The sequence below is a fragment of the Corylus avellana genome, chromosome ca1, assembly GCF_901000735.1.
Source record: "Corylus avellana chromosome ca1, CavTom2PMs-1.0".
Taxonomy (NCBI): domain Eukaryota; kingdom Viridiplantae; phylum Streptophyta; class Magnoliopsida; order Fagales; family Betulaceae; genus Corylus; species Corylus avellana.
The window spans coordinates 46,307,999-46,325,949 of record NC_081541.1 but is presented as its reverse complement, the minus strand read 5'-3'; the positions used below and the strand labels follow the sequence as shown (position 1 = coordinate 46,325,949).

General features: G+C 33.8%; 1 protein-coding gene across 2 annotated transcripts; it reads right to left on the bottom strand.

Moving 5' to 3' along the window:
• Window positions 1–3,281: 3,281 nt before the first annotated feature.
• Window positions 3,282–10,874, bottom strand: LOC132189377 (carotenoid 9,10(9',10')-cleavage dioxygenase 1-like). 2 transcript variants are annotated; one of them, XM_059604115.1, is made up of 14 exons: window positions 10,819–10,874; window positions 10,652–10,722; window positions 10,503–10,521; window positions 9,411–9,522; window positions 9,105–9,204; window positions 8,210–8,272; window positions 7,741–7,851; window positions 7,475–7,659; window positions 6,711–6,849; window positions 4,724–4,841; window positions 4,535–4,636; window positions 4,061–4,312; window positions 3,777–3,888; window positions 3,282–3,502 (listed from the first exon to the last, which is right to left on the bottom strand). In XM_059604115.1, exons 2-14 carry the CDS (start codon window positions 10,710–10,712, stop codon window positions 3,473–3,475), a joined length of 1,404 nt encoding a protein of 467 aa, XP_059460098.1. In that variant the 5' UTR covers window positions 10,713–10,722; window positions 10,819–10,874; the 3' UTR covers window positions 3,282–3,472. The 2 variants fall into 2 exon arrangements, with proteins under 2 accessions (XP_059460098.1, XP_059460089.1); XM_059604106.1 differs by lacking the exon at window positions 10,819–10,874 and having other exon boundaries at window positions 10,652–10,758.
• Between the last annotated feature and the right edge of the window lie 7,077 nt (window positions 10,875–17,951).

Here is a 17,951-nt window from a genome sequence, read left to right as displayed (position 1 = left end):
ATTGAAAAATTGAAAAGAACTGTTATAGGAAAAAAAATATAAAGAAAGAAAATAACGGTAGTATAATTTTTCATTGAGAAACAACGAATAGAAACTCTCATAGAATCTCTCTCTCTCGTCTTTTTCTGGAATTGATTTATATAAATAGAAAGTAAAAGAAGAAAAAAAAATAGAAAAATACAATATATATATATATATATAAGGGACAAAAACAAAAATGGAAGAACATAAGCATGAAAATAAAGATAAAAAAATATATAAAATGACAATACTAATATAATGAAAAATAATTTGTTTTTTTTTTTCAACCATCCTTCACATATATAAAACAAAGACCAAAAAAAAAAAAATCTACAATTAGAAAATTGAGAGTGAAATATATTGGAAAAATTGAGTTTCTACGAAAAGAACAATCTCACTATTAATATTTCCTGAATTCAATGTAAAATTTACAAAATAAAAGTAATCATTTGAATAAAAAAAAATATATAAATTAGAAAAAAAAAAGGGTCAAAAACAAAAAATGGAAGAACATAAGCACCGAAAATAAAGATAAAAAAAAATGAAAATATTAATATAATTGAAATAACTATTCTAGCAAAAAAAAAAAAAAAAAGAAAACCAAAAAACAAAGAAAAAAAAAACTGTAGTATAATTTTTCATTGAGAAAAAAAGAATAGAAATTCTCTCTCTCTCTCTTGTCTTCTTCTTGAATTGATTGATATAAATAGGAAGTAAAAACATAAAAAATAGAAAGAAAAAAATATAGGGGACAAAAACAAAAATGGAAGAACATAAGCACCGAAAATAAACATATAAAATGACAATACTACTATAATGGAAAATAAATGTTCTAGCAAAAAAAAAAAAAAAAAAAAGAAAAGAAAAGAAAAGAAAAAAAAAAAACTGTAGTATAACTTTTCATCGAGAAACAATTATTGGACACTTTTACTCTCCATTCCTCTTGTCTTTTTCCTGAATTTAGTGTGAAATTTACAAAGGAACATTGTGATATAAATAGAAAGTAAGAGAAGAAAAGAGAAAAATAAACAGAGAGAAAGAGAGAATTTGGGAACCTTTTGTTTTCTTTATTAAGATATTAATTAAATGCATTCCAAATAAAACCCCTATGTTTTAATTGTCTCACATTGAGATATAAAGAGAAAGCAAGAGAAGATAAAAAGAAAAATAAAGAAAGAGAGAGAGAGGGAGAGATAATTTTTAAACCTTTTGTTTTCTTCATTAAGACAGTTAAATATATTACAAATAAAACTCATGCGTTTTGATTGTCTCACATTGAGATATAAACATAAAGAAAGAGAAGATAAAAAGAAAATTAAATAAAGAGAACCTTTTATTTTCTTTATTAAGATATCAATTAAATGCATTCCAAATAATATAAAGAGAAAGCAAAAGAAGATAAAAAGAAAAATCGAGAGAGAGAGAAAGAGAGAGAATTTGTGAACCTTTTGTTTTATTCATTAAGATAATTAAATATATTATAAATAAAACTTATACGTCTTAATTATCTTACATTGAGATATAAACATAAAGCAAGAGAAGATGAAAAGAGAGAATTTGAAAAGCTTTTGTTTTCTTCATTTAGACAATTCAATGCATTACAAATAAAACCCTTATGTTTTAATTGTCTCACTAAAAGGCTAATATCTAAAACGCCACCTGTTGCAATTTTAGGCAAGAGAATTTGTGAACTTTTTATTTTTTTCATTAAGAAAATTAAATATATTACAAATAAAACCTATACGTTTTAATTGTCTCATATTGAGATATAAATATAAAACAAGAGAATATGAAAATAAAATTAGATAAAGAGAGAATTTGAAAAGCTTTTGTTTTCTTCATTTATACAATTCAATGCATTACAAATAAACTTTTTTGTTTTAATTGTCTCACTAAAAAGCTAACATCTAAAACGTCACGTGTCGCAATTTTAAGTATTTTCTAATAGGACCGGTTGAGGATGCGTGTCGCAATTTTATGCACTTTCTAAGCCAAAACTTAGTTTATATATATATATATATATATATATATATATATATATATATATATATATATGATGATTATGAACTCAAAGCATTCAACCTATGCAACAAGGCAATAATGTCCCACACTAAGAGCAAAAAACTACTATGGCCAATCCCAAATGGAGCACATCTGTTTTGCTTTCATCTTTTGGATTATACACAGATACTTGCTCTCTCCAAAAAAAAAAAAAAGTGTAATAGCCACACTAAATGCCTCATTTCATTGGGAGTTAACAAGACATCCTTTTCACCAAATTGTTTAAGCATATGATTTATTTAACTACTAAGGCAGCCAGGTATACATGAAATCACCAAATTGACAGCAAAACATTGGTTACATTACTAAAACAAATTGTAAAGCAATCTTTTTAAGTAAACAGAAGGAATTTATTTATCAACCCTAACTTAACCATGCCATGGGTGCTTCAAGCCTAAGAACTCCACATCTAAAATTTCAAGCCTATTCCTTGTTAACTATTTCAAACTTTAACAGTAACATCACCCAAGAACCACCCTTGTACTTGATGTTCCTAAACTGGCCAAATAACATCAGTTGCAATACAAGATCTATGGATTCCTCAGTGTCATCTTGAGGTCTAAAGGGTGACGTCTAAGCCCTTGGGGAAAGGGTAGGCTGGGCAGACCAATTGTTGCTATTCTATCTGGGCGTGACCATAGTAGTAGCTACGTACCCGCTGGGAGCCGCACAGGAGGGGCTAGACGGTGGGAAACATAGGTGCTCTCTTAAGTCCGATTCGGCCATAGCCTGACCCAGCTCCACCAGAGCATCAATGAAAATTCAAGTTGGCTAATACTAATTAGACATATGTGAGGAATCTCCATTGCGGAGATTCGAATCCACGCCTTGATCACTTGGAAACTTTCTTAGGCCATTGAAACATCACCCTTGATGGTAGCCACCCGGCAGCCTAAAGACTCCTTATCCCATCTATCTCTCGGAATATAAAACGCATCTAACAACCAATGAAGAACAAGTGCTATGACATCACGCGTTATATCCTCAAAGCTAGACACAGTTTGACAGTTACAGGGGATCAAGAAAAATTTCCTTTTCAAGTATGGTAGAGAATCAGATCATAATAGATGCAAAACACCATTTTTTATAGACAAGATTTTCTTCTCAAAGATAAATTTTGGTTGGGAACCAGTTCAATTATCATATGCTTGCAATTAAGAAATATCATTGAGATGCCTATGGTCCTTGGGGAAGAAAGAAAACAAGGGGAATAGTACACTGATCCCGAGAGGAATTATTACATTGTATTTTTCTTTTCAGCTAGAAAAGATGAGTAGAGAAAATATGGGGAAAGTACTACCAAAGAGATATCAAAAGTATAATTTACATGGATCTGCCTTCAGTTCCAGTTTCTCTTTTTCAAATATATTGTGCAGTTTCCAACAATCTATCAAAGTTTTGCTTGATCTTGAAGTTGGTCCTGTGGATCAAAATCAGAACTAAAATTAGAATCTCCACAATAAAAAGTGAGCAAACTGAAAAACAGAAGCCAAAAGAAATTGAAATAAAAATAATTTGGGGTGTAACAAGGCAGCTTTTATAGTGAAATAATAGGAAATAAAAAAAAAAATAAAGTAGGAATAAACAGCATGACAATGCTCTCATCTAGATCACAAAATAGTTCATTAATTCAAAGACTTTGAAGTTAATTTCAACTCTAGAGTAGCAGAGAGAAATGTAAAGAAAGAATTAACCTCTGACACAAAGAGGGCATGGAAGCCATATGGAACTCTGTTGGGTAACTCAACAACTGCAACAGGATCAGCTGACATTGTTTTTGCATCAATTACATGCACTGATGATTTTCTGCAGAATTACAGAAGAAAACTTGAGATTGTATCCTCATTGTCAAGAGTTTCATTTGATCAAAAGGACTAATTATTAACTATATAGCTCCTTTAAACTAAAAAAAAAAAATTGTACATTGTATTTAAAAAGGAATTAAATTTGTCAATGGTGTAGGAGAGAAAAGTATTACCCGGTGTTCTCGTCATGTACAAAGAATATTAAGTAGCCATCGTCTTCTTCAGAAGTAACGCCAGGCACACGAGGGACAAAAATAGCCTCAGAAACAAATCTGCCAGGTCCCAAGACACAGATGCCTGTAACATTTCCTCCAACTTGAAGCTTTGTTTTTCCAGTCTCTGGTTCAGCATGCAGATCAAATTTGATAATCCCAGTGAATTTTCCAATGCTGTAAGCTGCGGTTCCATAAACATATCTTTGTTTCCTGATTACCCACAAAATCATAGGTACAATAAGTATGATAGGAATACATAAGAGAACAATATAAATTATGCATGGCTGCTAGCAACATTATGAAAGGACGCTGCGAAACAAAAACAAGCTTCAGAACATCTAGCTTCTCTTATCCGCTTCCAGAACCAGCATTCTTGCAATCTTGAATATTTCCATTGAAAATTGTCAACAAAAGTTGAAGGATACTGGATACCTGCCAGTGTAACTCTCATTCACCCTAGGAAATTCTATCCCAGATGCTGATAATTTCTTCTGTGAAGCTAGACCAGTTGTCATGTTGAATCTCATCTCATACCTGAAAAGAATGGTAACTGTACGTCAGAAACACCTAGGCAAGAATAGAGCTTTGCGTTTTCATAAAATGGGCAAAAAATTGTCCTACAGCTCGTTGTATAAGTTTCCATGCTTTTCTTTGACGATTCCACTGAACATGTCCAGATCTGGATTCTCAAGGCGACAAGTAATCAGAACAACTTCATCCTCCTCCTCCCAAGCATTGGCTAGTGAAAGGAAGTGACTAAAAGGGTCAGAATGGACATAAGAAAAGACATAATTAACTTACACTACAGCTTAATCATGAACCAACAAGGCTATAACTTTGCAAATCTATGAAGTATAATCAGCCAAAGCTCAGTAGATGGCAATGGATGACCTTGCTACCCCAGGTTGACTTGACCAAAATAGAGACTATAAAACTAATTCTAGAGTTACCAGCAGCTTCGGCTATATGGAATCATAATAGCATTCAGAGGGCCAATTCATCTTAGGCTCCGTTTCTTTGGACGTAAAATGGTTTTAAGAAAATGATTTTCGCATTTTACTGTGTTTACTGCAATGTAAAATAGTGGTTAAAGAAAAATATTTTCTTGTTAACCAAAAATTCTTCTTTATTTTCATCGAAACTCTGACTTTGAAAAAAATGTTTTGAGCATAAAACATTTTCTGGTATTTGGTGTGTATGCAAAATCATATTAAACACTAAATTACGAAAATGTCATTTTCGGGTCTTGGGCGGGTCCTACCAGAGTCTCGGGCTGATCTCGACGGGTCTTGATAGGGTCTAGGTGGGGTCTGGGCAGGTCCCGGGTGAGTCCCAGTGGAGTCCTTGCTCGACTTGGTTCGAACACCTATAAGAATTGGTCGGGACATTTTCGTAATTTAGAGTTTACTATGATTTAATGAATATATATATATATATATATAAAATTGATTTTCCTTGCGTACGGTAAACGCTGTAAAATGTTTTCGGCAGAAAACATTTTTAGGGAAAATGACTTGTCTGAAATATTTTCTAACGGAAACTATTTTATGTCGAAAGAAATAGAGCCTTAGATGAACTGTAAATTCAGAACACCAGAAATAAACAAGCATAGATTTCTAACTGGAAACTGAAGCTTAAGGAAGTAAAGTCTCTAGTCAACATATATACATCATCTTCATTTTTAATCTATGTTTTGTAGACGTGGACATGGGCATCAAGTTTCAAGATAAAGAACAAAGGAAGATGTCACAAAAGTTTGTATCAATGAAAATTTCTAAGAATTTTACCTGAGAAGTTACTTAAAAGAATATCAAAGTTTATTAACTCATAAATGTATTGAAGAAAACTCTTTCCTTCAGAAAATTTAAGCACTTGAGAATGACCCCCTTTCTATCAGTCAACAAATCATTGTAAGGATCAATGGGGAAAGGACTGTTAACGCTTGAAGAAGAAAGAGGAGGCTGTTCAGGCATCAAGGATAGAGCCCAAGAGATTTAATAAAAGATGTCACATTTTTTTTTTTTGGTAGACAAGGAACCCCTTCAAGGCAGGGCCACTTCGTGTACCATGTCAGGTAAACCTTGGATCTGTGTAAAGCGCCATCTTCACATGGATTTGGTAATACTTCGACTTCGCCGGCGGGTTAACCTCAGGGAATTGTTTGCACCCAATGAGATTTGAACCTTACACCTCATGGGACTACCACAAAGGATAAGACCCTTACCACTTGAGCCAACCCCATGGGGTTAAAAGATGTCACATATAGAACTTGATTGGCATGAAAAGATTCATGTAGCCAACCCCCAGAGTTAAAAGAGTCTAATGCAAATAATGTACACAGAACTTTAATAATTAATAGTCTGCATCAATTTCAAAGAGGGGTAAGCTGGTTCGATTGACAATTAATGCTCTCGAGTCTCCACAATGAAGTATAACCAGAAGCAGAGATGGAATCTTAAAACTAATTAGAAAGCTGACTGGGTACACCTATAGTATTATTACTACTTAAATTTTACCTCTGTGTATTAGTAAACTTTGTCAAGTAAACAATATAAATTTAAAGACATTCTGGCACTAAAAAAAAGGACTCTGAAGGAAATAAGCACACCATTATGGAATATGAAGCAATTTGGAAGCTCGAACCATTTGATTAGCAGCTCATCCTTTGCATAACGAGGAAGTACACCAAATCGAGCTCTTTTCGTTGCATCAAATGTGAATAACAGCTGCTTCTCCTTGACCATTTCCTGAACATCAAAATCTAATTATTTGAAGTTCCATTTGATGTGATTAAAATGATGAACAACAATGCTATACGTAAGCTTTAGGACACTCTCTCATTGCAAGCCGATTTTCAAGAGTGAGTTTAACCTGAAGTTTGTTAAATTTGGTATCAGAGCAACCACTACATCGTATATGGGATCAAACCCAGCTTGTGAAGCATGAGATCAAATGAGTTGCGGCTTTGTGGCCAAGTCATGAAGAGGGTAACCAAGGGAGGGATGTTATTTGTAGAAGACGGGGTCTGTGAAGTCACCCAGCTAAAAATGATGGGCCAACAGGACGTTGGCTGCGGAACATAATGGTATATTACAATCCTAAGTGTTCTACATTGGTTAAATATAATCTTAACTATGTGTATGTAAGTTTTTGGGCACACTCCCCTTGCAAGCAAGTTTTCAAGGTGAGTTTTATCATAAGTTTGTTACAAAATTTACTGGTGTAGTTAACTTAAACCCCCCAAGCCTCCTTTAGCTATGGGTTGTTTAGAGTGATATTTCATAAATGTACATGCCGAAGTTATTTATTCAATATCATGGTAATTTGTACAAAGTTAAAATTTGTAGCAGCAACAAGTTTCAAGTACAATACCTTTGGTCTGAAATATAATGGAAGATCCATGAAAATTGCATAGTTCTCAGTAATGGCGAAGTCATGCATCATGATGGGCTCTGATATTGTTATTGGTACTGGGTCATGCATGAAGCCATCCTTTGAAATTACTCTGTAAGTGATATATGGTGGTGTATCTGAATAACCAAATGTAAACATCTCCCCTGCATGGAGGGATGCAGCAAGTTAAAAGGAACTCTTCCATTACAATGGCTTAATAAATTCTTTTATGAGGATGTCTTTACCAGTGAATGGGTCAACCTTAGGATGAGCAGTAAAAGAATGCGTCAATCTCTTATCATAATCCAGCATGCCAAGTGTTTGGAGATCCCCATCTTCCAAAACTTTGAGGACATCTAAATAATGCAATGAGAACAATCTCAATTCCACATTAGAAGCAACGAAGTTGCTGCAAATTGTTTGGTAGAGTTCTATACAACACCAACCAAATTGCCATTGCTCTGTCGTTCCTTTTGCCCAACCATAGAAACAATTTCATCATCATGGCATTACAAAAGTAATGCAACCCAGAAATAAAGAAAGAAAATTTCATATATATGCTAATTGAGATATATCGAAACATTCCCCATTACTTAGGCTCTCTAATCAATGGCAATCCAGAGAAAACCCAACCCTTCAATTTTTATTTTTTTTGATAAGTAACCCTTTTATTTTTATTTCATAAGTAAAAACAAAATAGGAAGGCAAGCTTACATGGTTTATCTGGCTCGGAAAGTGCCAGAAGTTTCCCATGGTGATATATGAGAGCTGTATTAGCTGGAAGTGGGTGACAAACAGTTAGTGTCTTGCACCTCACACGAGGATTACATAAACAGGAAAAAATATGTGAGACATACCCAATACAAACAATACAATACAGACATACACTTGCTGCACTTGGACAAGTTGAAGTAGTATAAATGTGTATTCACTCCAGACAATTCGTGAAGTCATCAGTTCAAATATCTCCTCCCCTTACCTATGGGCCAAGCTCACTTTCTCCGAAGAAAACAAAATGGTGGGGAAAGGTTGGACTTGGGAAGATCAAGTTAATCTTACCCATTACAAATAATGGTTTAAAATAAAGCTTTTGTTTTTGACTCAGTCAAAGAGAGGAATTGTTGAATTATCAGTTGTCTTAAAGCTTTTAGGACAATAGATGATTTTTTAAAATAGTATTTGAATAGCAGTTTTGACTTGAACTTTGTCTTCGCACCATACCACCCCATTGAAGCTACATATTCTATGTGTTAGGATACACTTACTACACGGAGTTTGGGACCACATATGAGAGGAACTGTTAGAATATTAATTTAATGATTAAACTTACAATTTCTCATCAACCTATGCTTTTGAAACAATAGGTGATTAAAAGAAGCACAAACCATGTGAACCACACTATATTAAGCAAAATTTGGCAGCCAATCAGTGAACATACTAGTTACCCAGGAAATAGGAGACCAGGTAACATACAAAAAAAAAAAAAAAAAGTAAAATTCTAAACAGAATAATAAATAGGAATATTGTTTTTCTAACTGTATTAGAAGAGTTGTTTGCACAATCACAGCAGAATCTTTACATTGGAGCAAAAATACTAGACTACACTTACCTGTTCCAGTTCCATATGAAACATCTAACACTTTGAGTTTTGCTCTCAGTATTTGCATATTCGCAATAAGCAATCCAAGCAGCCCCTTAAGATCTCCAATCTGAAAATGATGTTCAAAATGGGATCTCCAAATCAAACATATATAGCATAAGACATATCTACTCTTGAGATTTTTATTTCTACAACCATCAACTACCTTTCCCCCTTTATCCATCACAAACTTTTTTCTTTTGTGACCCCCATTAACAGTAAAGTTCACAAACTAGAAAAGAGAAGAAAAAAGAAACCTATGACTTAACGGTATACCTTCATAAATTTAGCACCTCCAAAATACTCCTCTTGTTTAAGCCGAGATGTCCTTACATAGCGGGAGAAATAGGTTGCTTTCCCATATTTGATGCGCAAACCATGAATCATGCTGCAAAGTTAGAGAGATAATCTAAATCACTTCTTGCTAGCTATTTTCATGTTCTCTAATGGGTTCCAAATAATTGTCACGACTCTCCAAAATATAAAGAAAAAGTTCAAAGGCTGTAGAACACACAACAGAATCAGAGAACATGACAATAGCAAGGATGGTTTATAAACAATTAACTGCTGTCCACTGGTCACAGTTGTTTTTTATTAGATTTCTTCACCAATATGCTTCACTCTAAGACCAGGGTAAGTCTAAGAAATTATTAATATATATGTAACTCATTAATTAGAAGGAACCTCAAGGAGGTGGACTGGAAAACATGAAAACAAATGCATATATATATAGTTGTTTACCACCTCGAGAACTTAAATTGTGTAGTTTTAACCTATAGAAAAATTATTAATTCTTCTCTACTGTCAACTGCAGTTGAGTCAGGAAAATCAAGGTCTTTCAGTAAAAATTTTCAGAAGCTAGTATGACGATTAAAGCCAAATGATTTTGAAGACTAAAGAATGAACTGCATGCTTTCACTGAAAATTTTCAAAAGTTGGTATGATAACTAAGCACCGGAGATCAAAGCCAAATGAATGAACAACAAGAGTTCACTTCACAAATAGCCAACATATAGATCATTCAGGAAGATTGACACCTCACTAGTCACTATTGGTTACAGCTGATATATTATCCAGATGATCACAGTTGAATACACAAGCACTTACTGAGTGAGTAAACCAACTGATTTAATTGCAAATTTAACAGAGCAGCCAATTGATTTTTTATGTTTTTTAAAATTACTATGGAATTGGAAAAGATTAGGCCTTTCAATAGCCGATTACCACTGACATAATAGGCGAACAGAGAGACATTAATAGCATCATTCTACAGAGGAAAAAAATGGGTATTGAAGTGATATCTTTGAATTCTTCCTTCAAGAAAATTTGAACGAAATACTTGCTTGAATAAAGGAAACAGAACATTACCCACCCATCTCCATCAAACCTGAAAAGCAATATTCACCTGGTTAATAACTCATTTCATTCATGAGAAGTAAAAAGCTCAAACTTCTAAACCAACTTCACTCAAACCCCGGAGGGCAAAGGAAGGAGGAGGGAGGGGCAGAAACACATACCAGTGATATCCAGCCACAGGGGTGAATTTTGGGTTTGGACCCACCCTAACAAACACTCCATTTAAGCAGTCCTGCAATAAACATTTAACATTCCATGTTATGGGTGCTATCCTCACCAGCAATAGATAAAATACATCTTTACAAAGAGATCATGGCATGCAAAAAACCTCAAGGCGAAAGGACTACTGTACACTAGATGAAAAAATTGAAGGCAAAAGAAAATAGTTCAGAGTAATGTTAAATTTAATAATAATTTTAAAAAATACATCATATTTGGAAAAACTTAGGTCCTTTTTATGGCATTATTCTACCTCATAATAGTAAAATTTAACTACTATTATAAGTCATTTGTTCATTTTGTTGAAGTTATTAGAGCAGCTTTTTTTAAATCTCATTTTCTTCCCCTTTTATATATATATATATATATAATAATAATAATAATAATAATAAAAATAAAAAAATAAAAAAGGTTCACAAATAGACACTGCGGTGGGAAACGTTAGAATTTTGCAGGATTCAAAGCGAGCTCATGTGGAGCTAGATTTAAAACTTGTTTGAGATTGTGTTTAAGAAATAGAGTTTTTAAGTCAAAAACAGCTTTTGGGTAAAAGATTCATTTTTAAAGTTTTGTTAAAAATGTTTTTTGGCAATTTTTAGGCTTTTTTAATCCTTAAAAGCGTTTTTAATTTTTTTTACAAAACAAGTAGTTTTTTCTTCAAACGAACTTTTTGAGTGTTAAAAGCACTTTTAAACCCATCAAACGCAATCACAAACATGCCCTTAGTGAATAGTAAATTCTTACTTTAAAAAAAATTATTATTATCACATTAATGATAAAGAACAAATCCGAATAATATATCTACAAATTAAAAAGATATTGCCAATCGATTATTCATAATTTTCTCACAAAGATAATATGAAGAAGAAAAAATGAATTTTAATCCAGTCTTGTTCAACGAACATGCTAACTAGTATTAAACGATGATTAAATTTTGTTAAAATAATTATTTGATTAGTTATATTTTATAATATTTTTAATTAATTTTTATTTAACTCGATCTATTTTTTAATCTTGTCTTCTATGAATAGAAATCCGGGCTTGGCCATTGATTGCAATCAAACTTGTGCTATTCCGACATTAAGACAATAATATATCATACGATTCATACGTAGAAACATCTCAAAAGTTTGCCACAAATACCAAAATGAAACTATATAACACTCTGTTTGGTTTGGTAAATTAAGAAACTTAGTAAGTAGCAATCCATAAAATGAATTCCCTTTCCTGAAAAACCAAACAGACCCTCAACCCAATTCATGCACGTACGTACATATATACATTATTGGGTATTATTAGCATTAGACAAATAATTGTACGCACCGGGAGGAAGCCTTTGACAAGGAGGCCGGTGGCAGGAGGGGTCTCTTCAACAACCGGAGCGAAGTTACCGGAGAGATAGTGTAGAGGCTGAGAAGTGTCGTACATGAAGTTGACGATCAGCTTCTCCACAAAGTCAACCACTTTAGAAGTCAACCCTTTCCTTGGCTTTGGCTCCACCACCACCACCACCATCGTCCCTCCTCCTCCGCCGCCCCACTTTTGCTTCTCCTCCGCCATCTCTCTGTGTGTGTGTGAGGGACTTCTAAATCCTTGCAATCGACACTTTTGCCACTGGCACTGGATTGGAGCCGACCAGGACATGGGAGGAATCAAACCATGGAAGTGAAACATCATCAGAGGCCTTCCCGAAGGAGGCTTTGGCAACTTCGCTGCAAACATCATCAGGGTCTCGATCTCACAAGTGTGTGTGTGTGTGTGTGTGTGTGTGTGTGAGGATAATTTCTGTACAAGGATAATGTCAAAAGAAGGGAAACAGACACGCGGGAAATTAACAGACAAAAGATATACAAAGTACAGTGTACAGAGTTTTGATATACTGAGTACAGAGTTTTGAGATTGGTGTGATATAAAGTTGCGAAGAGTTTTGAATTATTTTAGGAGAAGAGTGAATACTGTTATTTGTTAATATGAAAAAAGAAAAAGAAAAAAGGAGGTTGCCTTTTTAAAATTAATAAGAATTAAGAAGAATGCTTTCCACTGATTTTTTATCCCTATCTCTATCTTGGATTTCTGGTTGTGCTAAACACTATATAAACCCCTTATAATCAAAAATAATACTTTATTCCTTTGGTATTTGAAATTCCAGCATAGATACGCGGGCTAGATATGGGTTTGTCAGATTTTCCCTTCAACTTTTTTTTATGAATTGTTTATAGAACATATTTGTTTTTCTCGGTTGAATTGTTCTTATTTTACTTCTTTTTTTTTCTTCTTTTTTTTAACTGTGGATTTTTCCTCTTTCTACTATATAATTTGTTAAAAATCAAATAAGTAAAAATCGTAGTAAGATTTATGACTCTTCATAAATTCATTAGAAAGCATGCAATAAAGGATATTGAGTTCCAACTATACAAACTCTTTAAAATGTTGTAAGGATTGTGTGTTTATTACAACTTATTTTTCAGAAATCCATCCTGATCAAAAAAAAAAATTTCACTTGCAAAAAGTGAATGGGGGACCACTTTTGATGGTCCACTTTTTGCAAGTGAAAAATTTTCTCATACCGATGGATTCCAAAAAAATAAGTTGTTTATAGCATTACTCATTTATTATTGTATTTTATTTTATTTTAATGCTATTATTATGGTTTTGTATTTAAAGTTATCATTAATAAAATGTAAAACATCAATAACATTATATGTCTTTTATTGTCATTTTTGCAAGTAAAAGCACATTTTTTTAGTTTTGTTATCAAACATTAATTACTTAAAAAAAGCACATAAGGCATGCAGTTACCAAATATGTAACAGCTTTTCAATAGAAGCGCTTTTGACAAAAGCTCACAGATAAAAACTCTACATTTAAAAGCCAACCATGCTCCAAGTGCAATTTGGTTATTCTTGCTTACCAAACCAGCCAAGGATTATAGCTTTTAGCCTTTTTGACTAAAGGGAATTCCATTTTAGTTAGGGATCATGAACTATTACAATTTTTTTTTTTTAAAATGATTTATTACAATTTTAAAAAAATTTATTGTATATTTTCAAATTATGTAAATTTAGGCTATTCTTTGCATCGAATGACTTGAAAAATATGTCATGTTATTGAGACAACAAAAATAAAATTCATTTCAAAAGGTTTTTTCTTCATTTTTTAAGAGATGTTTCTTCTTTAGTAAACCAAAAGACATTTTTTTGGCTCAAAGCTTTTTCTACGATATAAAGTGCAAGAATCTGCTAAAAATATACTCAATTATCATTGTAGCATTTTTTTAGAAGTAGGAATCATCTCTTCAAAATGCATGCTACTAGATGGCCTATGAGACAATATTGGCAAGCAAAATATTTTTCCAAATTTCTAACATTAGTTTTCCATTCAACAAAGGGACCGTAATACAGTAAAAAAAAGCTTCCACTAAAATGAACAAACTGTTAAACAAATGCGGAAATAATAAAATAAATAACACAAAGATTTTACGTGGTTTGGTCTAAGACCTACGTCCATAAATAAAGTTCAAAGGGCTACATTAGGGTCTTATTGAATTGATTTATTTACAATACAAAATGCTCTATTTATAGAGCTTACACATAAATGTAATCTTAATCTAATCCCCTAATTTAGGGTGATCAAATCATAATCAAATCCATAAATTAGACTAATCTGATCGTCATCAAATTTCTAACTTTAGAGTCATTCAAATACATTCTAACAACCTCCCTCAAACTCAAAGTGAGTTTGACTTTTCCTTTTCTTTTTTTTTTTTTTCTTTTCTTTTCTTTTCTTTTCTTTTCTTTGTTTTGTTTTTGAGATAGCAAAACAATACAAAAAAAGGTCATCTATGAGCCAAAAAAGAGAGCCAAGTGTAAGCTAAAGTGAGCCTAAGTTTTAAACAATACCATTGAGCCAAATAGAGGGAGAGCCAACTTTGGACTAAAATGAAAACCAACTATGGGCTGAAATGACCTGAGTTTTAAACAATGCCACAAAGCCGAGCAAAAATAGTCCAACTATGGGCCAATGGATGGGCAACTTGACATCTTTTGATTTTTTTGATTTTTTTTTTGATTTTTTGTGTTTTTTAGGCAACTTTGCCTCTTTTGAATTTTGATGGTCAACTTGACCTCTTTTGATTTTTTTTTTTTAATTTTCCTTACATCAAGAATATCCTGTTTGCAGATTACATTAGTCTGGGATAAGGAGTACCTTAATCACGTAACCAAACAAATCTAAGTTTCAAAATCTAAACCAGGATATCATATTCCTAACTAGAATAGGAATAACTGCATACTCGAATAAGGCTAAATCAAATCCCATAAACAAACACACATCTTCTTCTCCGCAAAACAAACCGTGAAATGAAACCCGTGGCGACTTCGGTACCGGCGAGATGGGATTTTGCTGGACGGCGCGACAACGGTCGTTAGAAACAGACGGAGCGGGGCTGTGAACGGTGAGGCAGAGACCGGTGCTGCGGCTTGGTGCGGAAGAGATCGGGATGTAAACGGCACGGCTGAGCGGCGCTTTCTGGGCGGTGGACTGCCGCTGGTGATGGCCAGCCAGTGGCGGCGTGGTTGTCTGTTGGTTGAGGCGCCTCGGGGTTGATGTCTGGTGGCGGCAGAGATCGGCGTTGAGCCGTGGACGGTGGCGCTGATGGAGATGCGGCGGCAGCGATGAGTCTGACTTGCATTTTACGATGCACAACAATGGAAAACTCAAAAAACAAAGAATCTCAGTGAAAAAAAAAAAAAAGAACCACATGGGCGCAAGGTTCTCAGCAAAACGTGGCAACGGCGCTGCTGTGCAATAAAAATAAAATAAATTAAAAGAAATAAAAACAAAAAACTCTACAGGACCCTTTGAATCAAATGGCTCTGATACCATAAAGAAACTTATAAACAAATGCGAAAATAATAAAATAAATAATACAAAAATTTTACGTAGTTCGGTCTAAGACATACATCCACAGATGAAGCTCAAAGGGTTACATTAGGGTCTTGTTGAATTGATTTATTTACAATACAAAATGCTCTATTTATAGATCTTACACATAAATGCAATCTTAATCAAATCTCTTAATTTAGAGTGATCAAATCATAATCAAATCTTTAAATTAGACTAATATAATATTCATCAAATCCTTAACTTTAAGGTCATTCAAATTTATTAATTATATTCTAACAAAATTGTCCATGCCTCAAACATCGAGAAACATTTCATGTTAAGCTTTGGTACATTTATGTATGGTAGAGAATGAGATCATAATAGATATTGCAAACACACATTTTTAAATATCATCGATGCCTAAAGGCCGGGCGAAACTTATTTAGAGACAAATATCAATTTAATAGAACACTTTCATTATTTTTTTTAAACAATCTAGTTTGAAAGAATTTTATTCATCTAAAATCAAGGTGTTACATTTTAATTATTACTTGGGTTAAAAGGTAAGCCTAGTTCTCACACTTCCAACCTCTTAACTTTCTGTTACATCACTAATTAATTTCAGTGCTGCTATCTTTATTTGGGCATAACATATGCTAAATAAAATACCTAAAAAAGGTCAAAATTTTTGAACAGGGAGCGTTGAAAAAGAAATGTCATGAGATAGTGAGAGAGAACATGTACATCCAGAAAAGTACAGCTAGATAAAAATATGTACTTTTTTCATACTTTCTCCCAAGTACATCGAGCTAGAGGGACTTAAAAAAAAAAAAAGAAAAGAAAAAAGCTGTGAGATGGATTTCTCATTTGTTGGTACCATAGTACAAAAATTGATATTTTTATAAGGGCTTTTAAAATTCTAAGGGTTGCCATGCACCACAAGGACCAGATTCCCTGGAAGTAGGGGTGATGGAATTCAAGGTCAGGATCTCTTTGAAAGAGATCCAATGCCTATTGTGATGCCACGTATCTCACCAAATAAATAATTAAAAATATTATTTAACTAAAAAAAACAAAATAAGAAAAAAATATATATTTTTTATTATTATTTGCCCTTGGGGTGGCCGAACCACTCCCAAGGGCCACCGTTTGGCCATGGGGGTGGCTTCAGCCACCCCATGACCCTTGGGGGTGGCCGAACCACCCCGAAGGCCAAAAGTCTTAAAAAAAAAAAAAAAAAAAAGGGTTTGACCCTTGGGGATAGCCAAACCACCCCCCAAGGGTCACCATTTGGCTATGGGGGTAGTTCGGCCAACCTCAAAGGCCAAAAGTCCAAAAGAAAAAAAATGGGTTTGGCACTTAGGGCTGGCCGAACCACCCCCCAAGGGCCACGGTTTGGCCATGGGTTCGGCCACCCCAAGGGCCAAAAGTCCCAAAAAAAAAATGGTTTCGCCCTTGTGGGTGGCCGGCCACCCCCAAGGGCCACCGTTTGGCCACGAAGCCACCCTAGACCGACCTATCTGGGGTGGCCGAAGCTACCCCATGTCACTTGGGGGTGGTTCTGCCACCACCAAGGGCCAAACCCAATTTTTTGTTTTTTGTTTTTTTTGACTTTTGGCCCTTGGGGGTGGAGCCAAAAAAATAAATAAAAAAAATTGTTAATTTTTTGAAAAGACTTAAATAATATTTTATTATTATTTATTTAGTGGGATACGTGGCATCACGGTAAGCGTTGGATCTATTTCAAGAGTGACCATAAATTCTAGAATCTGAAATTCATCCCTAATTCCAGGGGATCCTAGTCCACATAAGGGTAGGTTCGCCTCTACAGCTATAAGGTCCTTTAGGAATTGGGAAGAAAGATAACATGGGAAATAGTAGACCGATACTTTTTCCTGATCTCGCTAGGAATTATTATTGTTGTTATTGTTATTATTATAATTATTTTTTAAGCAAGGGAAGATGTACGCAGAAAAAATATGAGAAAAATACTACCAAGAGTAATATTATAAATATATTTACATGGATCTGCCTTCAGTTCCAGTGGTTCCCAACCTTCCTGTGGAAGAGCTTTTAGGCTTTGTAGAATAACCTTGGATCAAATTCCATGGCCTGCCCATGTTGGGCTTCAGAATAATCTGGGGAACCAAAGAAAAAAGAAAAGAAAAGAAAAATCGACTTCTTAAGGTATTTCTTGCCATAAAATACAGGATAATTTTTTTTCTTCTTAAAATGGGTTGGAAAAATTTCTTTCAATTTAAACTATTAACTTGACATATATTTTTAGAGCATGTGAATCGAAAATTTTTGTCATACCGAGTCTATTAAATTGACATTTATCTTTAATAAAAATCACAT